Source organism: Colletotrichum lupini, chromosome 3 (genome assembly GCF_023278565.1).
Source record: "Colletotrichum lupini chromosome 3, complete sequence".
NCBI classification, from domain to species: domain Eukaryota; kingdom Fungi; phylum Ascomycota; class Sordariomycetes; order Glomerellales; family Glomerellaceae; genus Colletotrichum; species Colletotrichum lupini.
The window spans coordinates 3,577,162-3,592,911 of record NC_064676.1 but is presented as its reverse complement, the minus strand read 5'-3'; the positions used below and the strand labels follow the sequence as shown (position 1 = coordinate 3,592,911).

Genomic DNA, 15,750 nt, shown 5'->3' with positions numbered 1-15,750 from the left:
GGGACTTAACCACGATATGACTTAACGGAAGTAACTTGGCGCACACAAGCTGGCGCATACCATGATATGGAGGCAAACATGAGGGTGAAATCACTGATTGGTTCATCTCAAGGAATATGTTGCGAAAGAGAGAAGGGAAATGGTTGGTCTTTTGTTTCGAATCATCTACCGGTCCTCGATTGGGACCGGGCCAAACGGAGTTCTTTGGCGTCTCTACGATGCTCATGTTCGATACCAGAAACTATTTGGGTGGGCGGACTTGATTATCTGAATGGGGGAGAAAGGTTGAATGCGTCTTGGAATTTTTGGAAGACGATGAAGGAGATCTCCCTGGGGTGGGCAAGATACCTACTATACAGCGAGCCAGGTAGCCTAATATCAGCATCCTGTGTATATCTTAACCTTACTAAATTGCGTCTCTCGATGACAACTCTCGCACCACAAGAGCAATTGTGACGAATCATTGTGTATGCGTCTGTGTTTATTTGTTTATCGTTGCACCGTGGGCATCTTCGTGCAGCGCGGCCGCATCAGCGGCCGCCAGCATCGTGGGTTTGTTATGGTCCCGCGCTTTAGCGGGGAGGGGGAGAAGAGGCCGCGATGGCCGGCCGGGTGGAGTCGACGAGGAAACGGGTAGATTTCTTATGATCTTCAGAGGTAAGGATATCTTGTTCCACGATCTTGCTCCAGTTCCTCGCGGACATGGCGTCGAACCCACGTATGGTGATTCCAAGTAAAGAGCCGTGACCACGTTCTCGGAGATCCACTCATCGAATATTTGCTCTCAATCGTGTGACTGGGCGTCATAATTGACCATCTGACCGTAGTTTGTCTTCAATTTCAGCTGGCTGGCCGCTGTACCCTTCTTTTCCCCCGCCTCGGTTTCCGCTGAGGAGATGGGGGATGCCATCCCGTCCGCCTTATCCTGCCCTTCACCTCATCATACCCATACAAGCCCGTCACACTTTGGGTTTGGTACGCTCTCTCTTGAACAGCCGAGTTGTATACCCCTCCCCATCAGATGGGAAACCACGCCAAGCAGGGGGATGCGATGACGGATCGATGTAATAGCCGTCGATCTTCAGTGATCCAATATGAGGGAAAACATTGGAAAGCGGTGCAATCGAACCGGAGGGGAGGGGGGCAACCACCCGGCAGAAGGTAGGCTAGATGGGGTTGGAATGGGGGGTGATGGTTCGGCGGTGATGCGTCAAGTCCCGGCCGGAGAGCGGGCATCACATTACAGCACTATAGATGCTGCTCCTGCCACCGCCGCTGCTGATGTTGCTGGCGCCGGGGCGTCATCATCCTCCTCCCGCTGCTAGTCGTGGCTTGGTGTTGCAGTCGTGATGGGCAATGCGGTGATGACTGAAGTGTAGAAAGGCGCACCCATGTCTTCCCAAATTCGTTCCTTACGGCCCCCTCCCCTCCTCCGTGGTCCGCTTAACCTTTTCGTCGCCTTTTGGGGGATAGACCACGGCTGATGAGGTCCATGATTGCCTCACACTCATACAGATACGCACATGCACTCCCCGAGGTGTGCATGTTGCGTGTGTGATTTTGTTTCCTTTCTTTTAGTTGGCTTTTGTCCCAGATAACATCTCTTGCAGGTTCGCGGTTGAGATCCAAGGAGCACTGCGTTTCGGAGACCGCCAAGGGACAGAGTCAACAGCTCAGACACAGTCAAGGGCGTGTCGTCAAGCCAAAGAAAAGTACCAAGCAGGCGAAACGTCCAGTCAGAAAGAAGTCGAGAAAAGGACCAGCAAAAGCGGCCTGAGGCGCCTTGCCAGATCCGGCCATGGTACGACCCAGCATCCCGGGCACTGCATGGGGGTGGGTGGTCGCGTACGGAGCGAAGCCGTGGAGGACCCCCAGTCACCTCACTTTGCTAAGCGCCTGTCCTCAGAATGGCCGGGGTCTTGATTGGTTCGAGGGCGGGAATGACAGGGGCTCCGCGGTGTCGTCAGGACCATCACCAACGGTCGGCGGGGAGGCAGCGGATTGGTCGAGGTTTAAGCGCCGGCGTGCTGGTGTGGGGATCATGGTGGGCAGGGCCAGGCGAAGCGTCTGTGACTTTTGGTTTTTTGACCCTTGACGCAGAGTCACTCGTCGCAAAGAGCTCGGTCGCAAGTCAAGCTGCTCCCACAGAGCTGGAACCTTCTGGCCTTCTGCTTCGAAAATGGGCATGGGTGGTTCAGCACTGAGGTTCAGCAATGAGCAGAGACGGAAAAATTGGGATGGGGGTTTGCGCTCTCTCGAGGGAAGATGCCGGTAATGTTCCGTTGCTGGGAACAGTGAATTCCATGTTGGTTGGTTGCTATCGACTTCTGTCATCTGGCGGTGAAGAAGGTCGATAAATCATAGAGACATGAAATGGCACTACGTACGGAGTCGTCGTCCCGTACATTAGCAGCATGTTTAGGACGCATGTCTGGACCACATTAGCACACGCACGCAGTAAACGAGACGCCAGACCAACCGCGAGTGTGACGACCTCCACCCCCAAAGATGCGACATCAGTAGCGCGAGGAGGGGCAAAGATCGAGACTGCTGCAAGCCTTGGGAAAGGGTGCCTGTGGTGCTGCGTCTTCCAATCTCGGTGAGAATGTGAGATTTCATTGCCTGTCTGGCCTCCGATGACCCAGTGCAACGCAGGGTTCCGTTCAACCTCGTCAACCAAAGTACCGACGTTTGACGATTTTGCGTGATTGGCTGCATGTGATTCATAAAAATCTCCGACCTAAAACGAGCCCTGCCTGCCGGTTGTCGCCTGTGACTGGATGTCTCGAATTCTGATACCAGATTTAGCCTCCCCCCGGCGCCACGACTTGAAAACCCTGGTAATGCTGAAACTGGAGCCAAGTCTTTCGACAGTTTGTCAAATGATCAGATTGAAACAGGACTGTAAATCACCAATCATGGATAAGCGATTGGTTGTTCGAGGTGCTGTAGTTCCTTGACCGGTGATCAGGACACAGCTTAGGTGCAGCTATTAGTGGCAACTCGGCCGTTTCATAATCTTCTTTCGTCGTTCTTTGCTTCCATGGGTTCAAAGTGATTGCGGATCGCTGAAGATCAAAATCCTATTTTTGGCCTCGCCATATGTCGTACTTCGGCTCCCCGCCCTTGAGATGAGCTCGGCTGATCCGGCGCATAGGAACCAGGCACCGCGAGCCATTTCCAATTTCGAGTAACCTTGACCTCGAAGCTGGCATGTTTTGCTCATGGACTGGCACCCAGTGTGGTCGAAGATATTGCCATATCTCCCGGGTTCGGGAAGCGCTGAGCTTTCAGAGCAATCTCCACTCCCTGTAACACCACGCCATATCCTGGAAGGATACCCATAAGAGCGAATCAAAATATCCTTCGACATGGAGGGATCCTCGAGAACTCCGAAGGCGTCTTCAGTCAACAGTTTTGACTTCCTTGGCCACGGCGTTACAAAGGACAACCTTCACACCTGCACCCGTGAGAACGTGGATCCATAGTCTCTGAGTGTCACTGAGCCGGTCATTGGCGCTTTTGACCTCGGCGAACATACATTCCTTTTTCGGCTCCGTCCGCCAGAGGATCAAGTCGGGCAGACCTCCGCCCCGCTGTCGGTACTCCTGTGCCATCACCTTGCAGAGAGCGGCCAGTGCGCTACCATCGAAGCACCCGACCAGCTCCACAAGATCCTCAACGTCGTAGTCCCAATTGAGGCCGATAACACAAGTTCGTCGTTCGCGCTCTCTGGCATCGACCTTGCGGATGATGGTTTCCGCACCGCCGTTACCTATCTCGACTAGTCGGTGATTAATCTCGGACAGCCGCGTCGGATAGAACGAATCCGTATGGAGGTCCAAGGGGCAAGTCTGATAAGCTGTCTGAAATACATTTGGGATGTAGAGGAACAGAATGTCGTAGAAAAGATAGGCGAAAAGTGTGCGAACGATGCCTCCCTCGGCGTGGTATCCTTTATAGCCCTTGCTTCGGTACCAACTCAGGCACATCTCTTCGACACTGCATTCGCCACCTTCCTCTAGTTCATCGACCCAAATCGTCTTCGTACTTGCTTGTCGGCCATTTCTGCCTTGGCGGTCTTCTTTGATCACCTGGATGCCCTCAACAGTATGCTCTAGTGGCTTTTGGAGACGAACGTGGCCAAAATCGTGCTGAAGTCGTCGTGGGATGCGGAGCTGTTTCTCGAGCTTGAGCAGACGCTTCTGCAAATCGTAATGGTAAATCAGATGGCACTCATTGTCCTCTAGCGCTGTCTCGCAAGTCGTCGCTGCAATTCGTTTCCAATGCTTCTTCTGAATATCGGGATCGGGAGACACTGCGTTGGCATCTAGTGCATACATGTAGTGTTCCTCTAAGAGAGCCTTTCGTTGATACCAACTGCCTCGCCTAGCAGGATGGAACAGGTGCTGGTAGAGAAGTTCAGTGAGAATAGAGTGTTCGCGTTCGTAATCCTTTAACTTCCCAAACACATATGCTGCCTTGTGGACAATGCGCGTGTAGGAATGAACAGGGGTAAACCTTCTCAAGTAGGCGCCTTCACCTTCTTCGTATAATCGCTTTTCCTTGTCTTGCTCCTCTCTTAAAAGTGTTTTCCACCGAGGGTAGACACGATCAAAGACATCCACAACCTTGCGAAGACCTGCCTCACCCGGCGAGCCATTGAACTCCAGGATCTGATCGACCTCGGCTTCGACTCGAACTGCTGACTCGAACTCGAGAACATGTCTTCGAGAAGCAAAAATGTTCGTACTTCGGCAGACAATGTACTCTGGGTAATTCCGGCGTGCGATGCTAGCAAGAATAATGGCCGTCAGAGACTTCTCAGTCCATTCTGTCGACCGGTAGAAGACCAGGTGCACCCTCTCGAAGAGTTTATATGTCAGTGGCGATAGCCTGATGCAAGGGCCTGTGATGATCCTGATCTTTTCTAGAAAGTGTTGCGTCTGGTTCGAGTCTTGCCTGCTGAGAAGCGGTGGAGTATCGTGGCGATCTCGCATTAGACCTCGAGCAGTCTGGGACTCGCCGCTGCCAGACCGTTGTAGCCCATGAGCAAAGAGCCCGGTCTGCTGATAGCCTGTTCGGCACAGCGCTTTCACCAAGTCGGCTTTGTTACGTCCCTGGAATTTGGCCTCTTTAGCAAGATCCTTTAGTTCGTCTAGGCTTAGCAATGAAGACGCCTCTTCGATGGTCGTGATGTGTTCCTCAGAAGCATCGGCAAATGTGAAAGTGCCGTCTAAACTAAACTCTTCCAGGTCAATGCCTTCGACAGGATTGCTGCATGCGGGAGCATCAGGCTCGGGAAGATCTCTGACTTTCTGCAGAGACGCAATGGCAGCTTCAGGATCCGAAACATCACTGTAGTATCCCAGCCGGTCTTGACGGTGCCAAGCGGAAGTCTTGCGCAAGAACAAGCGCACATATCTACGCAAGCCATCAGTCCAGAAGAGCAATGCGATGGAATTAGGACAAACTCACAGGTACTGGGCTTCGTAGCCCAACGATTTCCATTGCTCGAATACGTTACACTCCTTGGCGTCAAACAAATGGGATTCATCTGCCAAGACAGTATCCAAGGCGAGGTTGAACGCATCCACGTAGATGGAGCTCTTGCCCCTTACCCACTTTCGTTCAGGCGCGACGGCTGTTTCGTCTTCAGGGGCGCTGACTTGAGAGCTCCTCATCAATTCATATTCCTCGATCGCCTCTTTGTCCAACTGGATGGGTGGCAAAGTGCTCTCGATGTCAGTCTGCCGTGTGTGGTGCTTAACGTCGTCGTCTGCGTCAGATACATCATTGACTGTCAGGCCTGAGGTATCAGCCTCATCGGTTTCGGACTTGATATTGTCTTCATCGTCACAATCGCTGTCCTGAATTTCGACCTTGGCCTTCTTTGCGGGCCTCTCACCGAGCGGCGAGGGTCTCGTTGGAGATCTTGAAGAAGGCTGTGATCTCGGGCGTGGGAGCCGCTGTACGAAGGCGTCCATAGTGCGAATTGATCAATAGTGACATCGTAGAGAGACGGCTCTTGATGAGGTCAACCAGCGTAGTTTGTAAAGATCATCAATGGGGTTTGCCTTGGTGGCGTCATGTGCAATGGAGACGCGAAGGGAAACAGGCTGCCGTAGGAGGGAAAGCGCCTTTGAACGCGAGATCAGGTGACCCCGCGTAAATGAGCTCTGATTCTTCTGGCCCACCACAACCACAGCTTCCTCATCAGACCCTCCCGACTGTCGCAACTTCCCCCGCAATCAATTGACAACTTCCTCGACCTCAAAATACTATTGGAGCCCCGGAACGATCGTTCTTTCTCCAATCGATTCACTCCAAGCGTTCGTCGCCTTGGTGTGTCTTGTTGCTTTGAAAACTTCGTCTTTGCGCACCTTGCCTTTGCCGTCGCAAACTTCACAACTTCCGATAACCAACAAATCGCAAGTACCTATCCTTACTGGTTAACGAATCTTGCCTTCGACACCTGCTCTTGTTCCAATCGGGAGTTTGCGCCATAGCACAAAATCAACCAATCGTCTTTATCGCATCTTCCATCCTTCACAATGTCCAACCCGGCAGAGCCTGTTACCCAGGAAGCCACTGCGCCTGCAGATTCTACGTTTGCTCCTGCGCCTGCTACCATGATGGCCGATGCTGCTAGCCTCGACATCCCTATGGCTGATGCTGGCGAACCTGCTTCAGTATGATCTTGAGAATATCATGCGCTCGTCTCAGGCTTCGCTAATCTCAATATTACAGTCCCCCGTCCCGATCCCGCAGGCCGCCCCGAGCGCCCCCAGTCCTGCTCCTGGCCGAACCGGTACTCCCAACCGCAATGTCAATGGTGAGGCTAGCTCTCGTGCTGGCTCAGTTCATCCCGACACCAATGCGACGAACTTTCCCAACCGCGCGGTAGAGCACGGCGACAATGCCCGCATGTACATCAACAACCACGTCACCGCTGCTCTGCTCGAGGGCATGAAGATTATCAGCAAGAACCAGTAAGGACTGCTCCTACTATGGTCATAACCTATGGTACGAAGGCTAATCGCGCTGTGTTCTAGGCCTGCTAATCCTCTTCACGTCTTGGGCAACTTCCTTCTCGAGGAGTCCCGTCGTAGGAACGAGCCTTCTGCCTGAGCTGCTGGGCGAGCTTTCTTATGCTATCATACCACAAGGCGATATACAGGCTTGGATGGCATAATCATTTGGGACAATGGGCTCTTGATTTGGTTGGCATGAAGCTAGGCGTTTAGGAAGCAGAAAAGTCTTTGCAATAGCTACTTTGGGCATTATGCTTCAAGGTCATGAAGATATGAATGATACCCAGTTCATAAAACTTTTGATTCCTCGTAGTAGCCCTTTAAACACTCATAGACGTTGGTGTTGCCTTGGAAGAATTTCCTCATTTTGTTTGGTTTGTGTCTACTTCTTTCGAGTGACATGCAGGGAAACTTTTACTCCTCCTCCGCGGCGTGAGAAATCCCCGCGCGGCCACCGGGCCTAGAGAGCTGGCATCAGAGCTCTAAATGCACCTTCCTAATACCCCAACTCCATGACCAGAATCCACCGCGTCATGCGACGACCAATCCATTCGTTCGTGATAGCGGTTAAGGAGCGCTTAAGAGACGATGGTGGAGGCGGTGGCGGACTCGTATCTCCAGGTAGGGGGGAGGACACCGACGGTCTTGTAGTAGCGGGCGAGACGGTGGATACGGGACTCGATGAGAATGAGGCGGAACTTGGAGTCCTTGTCCTTGCGGTTGCGCTCAAGGTGCTTGCGGACGGCAACAGCCTGTATCACCCAATTGGTTAGCTATTCACCCGCGTTTTCCTCCGAACAGATAGAGACAACCGTCTCCGGCGCAAACGGCTTACCTTCTTGATGAGCATGTAAAGGTCCTCAGGGATATCGGGGGCGAGGCCTGTTCATCATATCTCTCTGTCAGCCTAGACCAAGCAGAGGCGCATTAAATGCAGTAAAGAGGATTGCTCCTCGCGGACAGTTTTGATAATCTTTCGACATCGAAGTCGCCGCTTGGTGTGTTCATATAACTGGGATCGTACCGCTGGACTTAAGGATGCGAAGGATACGGTTGCCTGTAGTGAGCGAAAATAGTCAGTTGCGGAATTCTCCTTCTTTTGTGATTCTCCTGCAGAGACTTTGGGAGATTTCGATTTCGACATACCGGTGACAACGCGGACCTGGGCAACGCCGTGGGAGTCACGGAGAATGACACCGATCTGGGAAGGGGTAGCGCCCTTCTTGGCCAGCTTGCAGATCTGGTCAACGACCTGCTCGGGGGTGGTCTTGAGCCACGAAGGGGGGTTGCGGCTGTAGGGAATCGCCGAGGCGGAGATACCCTTTCCCTTGGAGTGAAGACGGCCCATTTTGACGGTGGTTTGTGGTGTTGTCGGCTGGAGTCGAGGGGGTCAGTCGGTCGGTCGCTGGTCGGATTTGAAAAGGGAAGGGAAAAAAGTTCACGATCAATTGCGATATGTTTGAGCGGGCTGCCGGTCGGCGTGGACGGGGTGGATTGTGCGGGCGGGAGAACCTCGCTTAATTAGGGCAGCTGCTTGAGTGCAGTGCTCCTTCCTCCTGCTGGGCCCAGCTGGCTTCAACGACGAGCTCGCAGCCTACCATCCTTGTCCCGTCTGGGCTTGGTCTGGAAAATTTTGGAGGACCCGCTACTGGGCCGGATTTACGGGGCCAAGCAGCCTCACCTTGGTCCGTGCACTCTTTTGCTTACCTCAAGCTTCGTGAGCTCAAGATTTTTCTTCTTGCTCCCTCAACCTCAACTCTTTGAGAGATGGACAGATCAGATACATCGCCGCTGAGTGCTGCTTCGCGGTGCCTCTCTACATCCTTCCCCCCAGGTAAGAATCGCTCACGTATGCTCCTCGTTTATCCCCTATGCATCAAATGATGATCCTCCATTATTACTTTTTTCTGGTACCTCTTATTTTAAAGTCTTCGGGCTTAATGAATGAACAGGACTTCTGATACTGCACCTTTTCTCTCTCAATTTCAATCATTCGAATTCTGAACGGAAAGCTAACAAGCTGTAAAGGTCTACACTTGGAACAGATTCTGGTCTTCATTTACGCCTCAAGTGAAGCGCAGCAGAAAATCATACACACAGAGTCAACCTTGATGACGCGTAACCCCTGGATAGATAGCAAAGCAAAACATGAGCAAAAGAATGGTTCCAACTCCTGTGACTCGAAGTGACTGAAGATTGTTGTAGGCCTAGACGTTTTGGAGTCGAAAATAACACAACCTCTGAACTTCGACACCTACCAAACATATAGAAGTGTTCCATTGATGCAAATACAACTACGCAGGTATAATCAACGCCTTTAACCATGGTTTTCAGTCAGGAAGTTTTTATAGAACACCCCTAATTTTCCTCCACCGCGCCGGCTTGAAGCCGCCACAAGTCATCTGCAATTTTGCGACTTGGTGGGTGCTCCCGTCCCTGTCGCCTGCGGCCCGCATCGCGGAATTATGATACAGCATTTTCAATGGTTACAAGGCTGTCAGAATATGATCGGCCTGAATTTCCCTTTTCCGCCGAGCCTTGCCTTTTTGGTGATGTTATCTCGCTGTTCCTTGTGCCCAATGTGAAAATGGTTACCAGGCACCGACTTCGAAGTTTTCCTGCAGCAGAGTCAGTAATTGTCTCGCAATGCCATCCTGGGGCTCTTCTTACCTCGGGGAAGTAGGTGGTAACAACAGTACGATCCGCAAACTTGCGTCCTGCGAGTGCTTGGAGCGCTTTCTTGGATGACTCCTTGGTCTCGAACTTGACGAAAATCTTGCCAACACCAGCAGATTGTCTGCTGCCTCCCACGGGACGAGGAATCTTGATATCCAGCACGTTACCAAACTTTGCACACTCTTCCTGAACGTCCTCTTTGATTTCTGCAGACTGTCAGTATGTGTGCACAAGACCAGAACTAGATGTTGACGCCTACCCTCATAATCGTCAGGGTCCATCAACTCCTCTGGAGTAACCATGTTCAGAAGTTGCAGAACACGGGTTTCCTCAGAGTCAGTTGAGGTCGTTCCAGCCAGCATAGACATAGCTGCAACTCCCATTTCCACCCCAGCAACTTGAGTTACACCGACACTGGCCTTCTGAACCTTGAGCTTCTTGTCTCCAAGATCCATACCGTTGAGGCCTTGAATGGCGACGTCCGTAGCTGCTGGATCAACGTACTCGCAGAAAGCAATTCCCTGCAAGGATAGTTAGTATGGTACGTATGATGGCCAAATGCGACTCAGCTTACCCGAGACTCTTCTGTGCTTCTATCACGAAGAAGCACAAACGCCTTGAGCTCGCCAAACGACACCAAAAGCTCCGATACTTGCTCGTCTGACAGGTAAGGAGGCATGTTCACAACGCTAATCTTGTTAGGGGTATCGATCACCGTGTTGGAAACGACACCCGGCTCATATGGGACGTCGTCAACCACCGCGGGAACGATGTAATCCTTCGGGCGACGAATCACAAGGCCTTGGCTACCGGCGGCGCCATTCGTGGCATCGTCGGCCTCCATCGAGATGCCATCGAGAGCGAGGGCTACGGTGGCCTCGGAAGCGTTTCTGAACTCAACTACGGCGAAGGAGTTGTCCTTCGAAACTTGGCAACTGGTGCAGGGGTCGGTGCTCTCAATGATGTTAAGGCCGTTCAGCTGCAAGTTGAAGAAGTTCTGGAGGGTTTCTTCGGTCGTGGATGGGGGAAGGTTGTTGATGAGCAGACGCTTGGCCTGGCGCGAGTTGCTCGGCTTCAGCGCAGCGCTATTAACTTGGCCACCTGGCTGGTTCATGATGGCTTGAAGCTTGCTGGGATCCATGGGTTGCTGGCGAGGAGCCCCGGGCAGAGGGAACATGCCTGACAGCTTGGCTTGTTCAGCAGTGACATTCTCATAGCCGGGGGGTTTGATATCCCACTGAGTCAAACGTCGCTTGCGCTCCAATACTGATGTGATGTTTGTCAGATCAGGTGTAGGCTCTCTCTTCTTGGGAGGTGGCGTCGCGCTGCGTTGGCGTTGCTGTTGTTGTTCACGGCGGCCAAATCCGGCATCCTCATTTCTGTCTCGTCCGCCTCGGCGTCGGTCGTCGTACGGGTCGCGATCTCTCCGCGGGCGATCGTCGTCGTCTCTTCTGGCATCGCGTCTGGAGGATCCGCGGTCGCGATCCCACTCTCGATCTCCACCGCGCCTCTCGCGCCCAGAGTATCTATCCTCACGCTCACGCTCACGATGGCTGCGACTTGTCGCGTAACTGTCCTCATCCTCGCGACGTCTGGAGCTTCGGTCGTAGGGGGAACGGGAACGTCTTCGGTCTCGGTGTCTGTCTCTATCGCCACCGCGTCTATCATCGCGCTCTCTCTGTATCAAGCGTCAGCTTTGGGTGCAGGTACTTCATCATGACTGATGGGCACTTACCGGATAGTCGCGAGATCCCTTTCCTCGACCTTTTCCCCCAAAAGGCGTTTGTTAGACACAGAGGCACCGGTACAGACAGGTCTGTTAGACATCGTGCAGACTTACCACGAGAATAGCCGTCGCCGTTCATGATTGCGATTGCACGTGGCGTGATAAGGCTAATCGTAAATGATGGTCAACCCAGGCTAGAGAAGGCAATTGGCGATGGAGTTGAAGATTGCCGCGTGAGGCAGAGGCGCAGTCGTCCAGTCCACAGGCGCGAGGCTGGAACTTTTTTCCCTGAAGAGGTCAAGCTCTGAAACTGTACTATGATTGGCCAAGAGCTTTGATCGAAGTGGATCTGTCCAGACCTCTGGGCCCGCTTGAGGTGCTTCCTTCCGCGCTAAGGTGATCCCTGGTCGAAGTGCGTTAGTCAGCAGATACTATCCAGTATCAACAGCCTCGGACACTGGTGATTTCTATTCGTCGATTTTGATCTTCAGGATGTAACATGATCTGGCCTGGATATTCTCAGAGGATTAGACTATTGGTCTCAGTACGTTTCAAAATATCTCCTTTTCCAGACACCGCTCCGCGCATACTGCATCTACTTCCGAGATTCATCTCCGCAGATGACCTGGATCTTATCAGTCGCTATCAACTCCTGATGGAAATCGACTCCTGAGAGCGAATCCACTCGATCGTTTTTCTTCGACGTCTGCTTCTCTTCATGGGAAGCCTGCTCACCAACCTCCTGACTCGCTTCTTCCGCTCTCATTGCCCACGCCTGGTGTAAGAGTTAATGAAGAAGCAACCACCATTTAACCATTGCATTACCTTCAAATTTCTTCTCGAAGATTCACTGCGCATGCGACTGATCTCAAACTTTGCTACCTCCGGTCCCTACGCACCCAAGTTGCGCGTACCAAAGAGTCTCGGAATACCGTCAGCCGCTGCGCGTCAGGGAGCTGGTCTGTGCGGCAGCTGTGCTCTCGCCCAAGCAGAGTCCTTACGCGCTTTGCCTCCAACAGCTTCTATGTCAAGGAGCCAGAAACTAAGGCATGGCTTTGGTATCGAATTTGCTATCAGTCACGGACATGGTTTGTTGAAATCGGGAAGCTCTTTTGGAAATATGCTTCACCGTGCCGAGCCCAGCGTGACTAGGGTTTCTCACAGTGAGATGACCCCAACCATGCGAGTTCTCCATCTCGACACTCCTCAAGTATAGACTCAGTCAAAAGTTTGTTCTTCAGCTTGGTGTCTGCTTCCAGGCTTCATAACACGGCTCAGCCATGCAGTCAGCAATTTCAAACATCACAAGCCACCACTTCTGATTTTGAGTCTGGTTGTCCCGCACCTCGGCTCGCGGCTTTCACCTTGGACATCGTGTTAGTGTCTATGGAAGACACCCGCTCAAAGAGAATCCGAAACCAAGGGAGGATGGCCAGCTGTTCTTCCAAACATTGTCTCGTTCTCAGCCCTGGATGTGTTCCCCAGAGCCCGATGCTCGCCGCTAGTGCAACACTAGGACCCTGACAATGTCTTAGCGCCTGCATTGTCCGGACACAACTCGTCTTAATCGGTACGTCAGTTGTGTCTTCGGTCTCTTTCCAGGATAAATCTTGCTATATCACCGCAGCAAAGCCGTTTGACTGGTAGTCTTTGAGATAGGCACTGCACTGAGTTTGATCGACAGTCAAGGGATATTGGTATGTGGATGTTATAAAGGTGAGCAGCGCAGCCACTCCAGCAGCCTCTTTTCAGATATCTATTCATAGTGCAAAGTTTCAGACCTTCTTCGTCTAGTCCAGCTTATTGCGTCCTACCACATAAGTCACTAGACCAGACTCACAGCAAGTAGCTCGGCGAGGGACCTCACTTATGCGTGGTTCTGCTTTCCCAAACGGCTCTCCCTGTAGGACAAACGCCACCAAACATTGCCCAGGTGAGAGCCGGTCGAGCGCATTCAGAGTCTGGGCTAGGGCAGCAAACATGTATGAAGCCGCCGGCTCCCATAGTGTGATAAATGACCTCCATGTTCTTCAAGTGGTCTTTTACGACAGTTCGCCTCATTCATCCTTTCTTCTAGCGATAGCTGTCCTTTGCGGATGATCGTCTATGACACTGGCTCAAGCCAATCCAGCTCGGCCATCTGCCCCGTATCACATCCTGAAATCGAGCATTTCTCTGGGTTTCGTCAAATGATTTATCTGCCGTGTTGGTCTGAATACTTCAAGTATCACAAGAAAATCGCACGTTACATTTTTACTCATGGCTATGCCATATTCGGCACTTCGCACGTGTGCCTCACGATGGCAAACGTCTCAATATCCTTGCGAGTCTTTGTCTCCTCTCTGTTTCCTCTCAGTCCGGTAGCGACGATAGAAGGGCGTGGTGAGGGAGCCCCTTGCTCTGAAGACTCGTCTCGTCGATCGACATTCAATAAAGGCTGTTTTGAAGGCGCGACCATTATTCAAGACTCATTGCTGCATAGATATCCGCCACTTTCCTTTCTTCCGGTTACCGGGCCTGGGGCATAGTCAAACCGAGAGCTGTAAAGCAGCCTCTGCCATGTGGGCACCAAACCAACGGGTCTTTCATGCATGCTTTGGGCGGACTTCTCGAGCAGGATGCAGACTGATGGTCTCAGCCATCGGGCCCGAGTCCTCCGCTCCAGCCCCATCGTCAGCCCGGCCCGGCATGTACATGGGGATGTTTGCCGCAATAAGTATTGCCATTGGGCCTTCACACGTTACATCCCCCCTCTTCCTTCGAGCTGTCCTCTCTTCTGGTATCATTCCCGTTACCATTGCTTGGTCCCAATCTCAATCCTGTGATTGAACAACATAGCTTCCTGATAAAATGCGGTATTTCACGTTGGGAGTAGCCGCTCTAGCGGGCCTGGTGAATGCTCAGGTGCTGCCGACAATAACTATCTCGCCTTTCCTCACCTCTACAACATCTAGCTCCACGACTACTGGGACACCAGTGGTAGTCTCCGCAACGGCTTCTGCTGCCGCTGCGCAAACGCATACTATTGCCGTCGGAGCGGTAAGTGACTGGATCCCCCCCCAAAAAAACCGCTTCAAATTAGCTGAGCTCTTGGTAGTCTGGATTTGCATTTTCACCCGCGAAGACGGAAGCCAACGTCGGCGATACCATCGAATGGATCTTCTATCCCGATGCTCACTCGGTTATCCGCGCCGAGTTTGGATTTCCTTGCACGCCATACGAGTACATCGACATTGGCCGCGAGGGCTTCTACAGCGGAAACCAGTCGGTCAAGGCCATCACGAATGATGTCAGTATGGCCCATGGGAATCAGGCGGGCCATGGAGAATAACATGATTCAGATGCCACGATACAGAGTTCGCGTCAACGACACCCTTCCGATCTTCTACTACTGTGGTGCTCCTGGTTCATGCTACAAAGAGAAGATGATCGGTGTAATCAACGAGGTAAGGCACACCAACAAGACTGCCAAAAGATTCACGTATACTCACAAAGTCTCAGAACTCGACCCAGACCCTCGACAAACAGCTCGAGGCAGCCCTCCCACTGACCACCCAGATTCTCCCTGGTGAACCCTTCCCGACTGAATCAGATGCACCAAAGGCAACTAGCGGCGGCTCCAACAACGGCGCCGTCATCAACAACTACCACCACAGTGTGAGCGGCGGCCAAATTGCCGGTATCGTGATCGGCTCTCTAGCTTTCCTCTTCCTGGGAGGCCTATTGGTATACCTGTGCGGCCGACGAGGCGGCATCAACCGCGCGTATAAGAGAACCTCTACCGCATACCAGGCACCTCCCACTGCTCCATCCCAGCCCGTGGTGGCGGAGCTCAATTACTCGATGCAACCCAAGAGTCCATCAACTCAAGGATGGAGAAATAGTCACTACAGCAACTTCAGCGGCCCCTACCGTGACCACGCCACTCCGACGGCCCAGTTCTCCCCTCAACTGAGCCCCCAACCTACCGGATTCACACATCCTGTTAACGGCATGCAGACCTACCAGTAAGTATCTTCAGATCTTGCTGCTGTTTTGGTATTTTGCTAACCTAGGCCGGTCCCAGCGATCACCGGATCTCGTCTGTAGCTCCTAGCGTCGTCGTCGAAGCCCCAGATAACCAGGCGGCGACTCCTGCTGCGGCCCCTCCTGCACCCGCCGCTGCGCCAGTCGAGCTGCCAACGGCGAGGGACTTGGGTAATTCTCCGCCACCCAGATACATGCCACGTTTCTCATTCGCAGAGCAGGAAAGTGAATATCGACCATCGATAAAGGAGTGATCAGTGGAAGAGTAGGAGGGCCGGGAAGTTGGTA

General features: G+C 52.6%; 7 protein-coding genes across 7 annotated transcripts; 2 read left to right on the top strand and 5 right to left on the bottom strand.

Annotated features, from left to right (window-relative positions):
* Window positions 1–5: 5 nt before the first annotated feature.
* Window positions 6–547, bottom strand: CLUP02_05855 (uncharacterized protein; the record flags this gene model as incomplete). Its single annotated transcript, XM_049284860.1, has 4 exons — window positions 6–93; window positions 170–213; window positions 260–330; window positions 502–547. The coding sequence occupies 4 exons, from the start codon at window positions 545–547 to the stop codon at window positions 6–8; spliced, it is 249 nt and encodes an 82-aa protein (XP_049142003.1).
* A 25-nt stretch (window positions 548–572) lies between these two features.
* Window positions 573–5,987, bottom strand: CLUP02_05854 (uncharacterized protein; the record flags this gene model as incomplete). Its single annotated transcript, XM_049284859.1, has 15 exons — window positions 573–766; window positions 823–925; window positions 966–1,166; window positions 1,250–1,321; window positions 1,514–1,823; window positions 1,885–1,918; window positions 1,977–2,317; window positions 2,388–2,431; window positions 2,480–2,712; window positions 2,800–2,852; window positions 2,914–3,038; window positions 3,112–3,208; window positions 3,237–3,402; window positions 3,461–5,424; window positions 5,479–5,987. The coding sequence occupies 15 exons, from the start codon at window positions 5,985–5,987 to the stop codon at window positions 573–575; spliced, it is 4,446 nt and encodes a 1,481-aa protein (XP_049142002.1).
* Window positions 5,988–6,554: 567 nt separating this feature from the next.
* Window positions 6,555–7,131, top strand: CLUP02_05853 (dpy-30 domain-containing protein; the record flags this gene model as incomplete). The annotated part of the gene is made up of 3 exons (XM_049284858.1): window positions 6,555–6,692; window positions 6,751–6,992; window positions 7,056–7,131. The coding sequence occupies 3 exons, from the start codon at window positions 6,555–6,557 to the stop codon at window positions 7,129–7,131; spliced, it is 456 nt and encodes a 151-aa protein (XP_049142001.1).
* Window positions 7,132–7,612: 481 nt separating this feature from the next.
* On the bottom strand, window positions 7,613–8,382 carry CLUP02_05852 (ribosomal S13/S15 domain-containing protein; the record flags this gene model as incomplete). Its single annotated transcript, XM_049284857.1, has 4 exons — window positions 7,613–7,786; window positions 7,870–7,916; window positions 8,059–8,091; window positions 8,181–8,382. The coding sequence occupies 4 exons, from the start codon at window positions 8,380–8,382 to the stop codon at window positions 7,613–7,615; spliced, it is 456 nt and encodes a 151-aa protein (XP_049142000.1).
* Window positions 8,383–9,497: 1,115 nt separating this feature from the next.
* CLUP02_05851 (U2 snRNP auxilliary factor) lies at window positions 9,498–11,537 on the bottom strand (the record flags this gene model as incomplete). Its single annotated transcript, XM_049284856.1, has 6 exons — window positions 9,498–9,576; window positions 9,630–9,652; window positions 9,705–9,916; window positions 9,970–10,231; window positions 10,285–11,386; window positions 11,446–11,537. The coding sequence occupies 6 exons, from the start codon at window positions 11,535–11,537 to the stop codon at window positions 9,498–9,500; spliced, it is 1,770 nt and encodes a 589-aa protein (XP_049141999.1).
* Window positions 11,538–11,630: 93 nt separating this feature from the next.
* CLUP02_05850 (uncharacterized protein) lies at window positions 11,631–12,202 on the bottom strand (the record flags this gene model as incomplete). Its single annotated transcript, XM_049284855.1, has 3 exons — window positions 11,631–11,839; window positions 11,895–11,940; window positions 12,062–12,202. 3 exons carry the CDS (start codon window positions 12,200–12,202, stop codon window positions 11,631–11,633), a joined length of 396 nt encoding a protein of 131 aa, XP_049141998.1.
* Window positions 12,203–14,286: 2,084 nt separating this feature from the next.
* Window positions 14,287–15,716, top strand: CLUP02_05849 (extracellular serine-rich protein; the record flags this gene model as incomplete). Its single annotated transcript, XM_049284854.1, has 5 exons — window positions 14,287–14,475; window positions 14,534–14,725; window positions 14,778–14,882; window positions 14,938–15,443; window positions 15,503–15,716. 5 exons carry the CDS (start codon window positions 14,287–14,289, stop codon window positions 15,714–15,716), a joined length of 1,206 nt encoding a protein of 401 aa, XP_049141997.1.
* Between the last annotated feature and the right edge of the window lie 34 nt (window positions 15,717–15,750).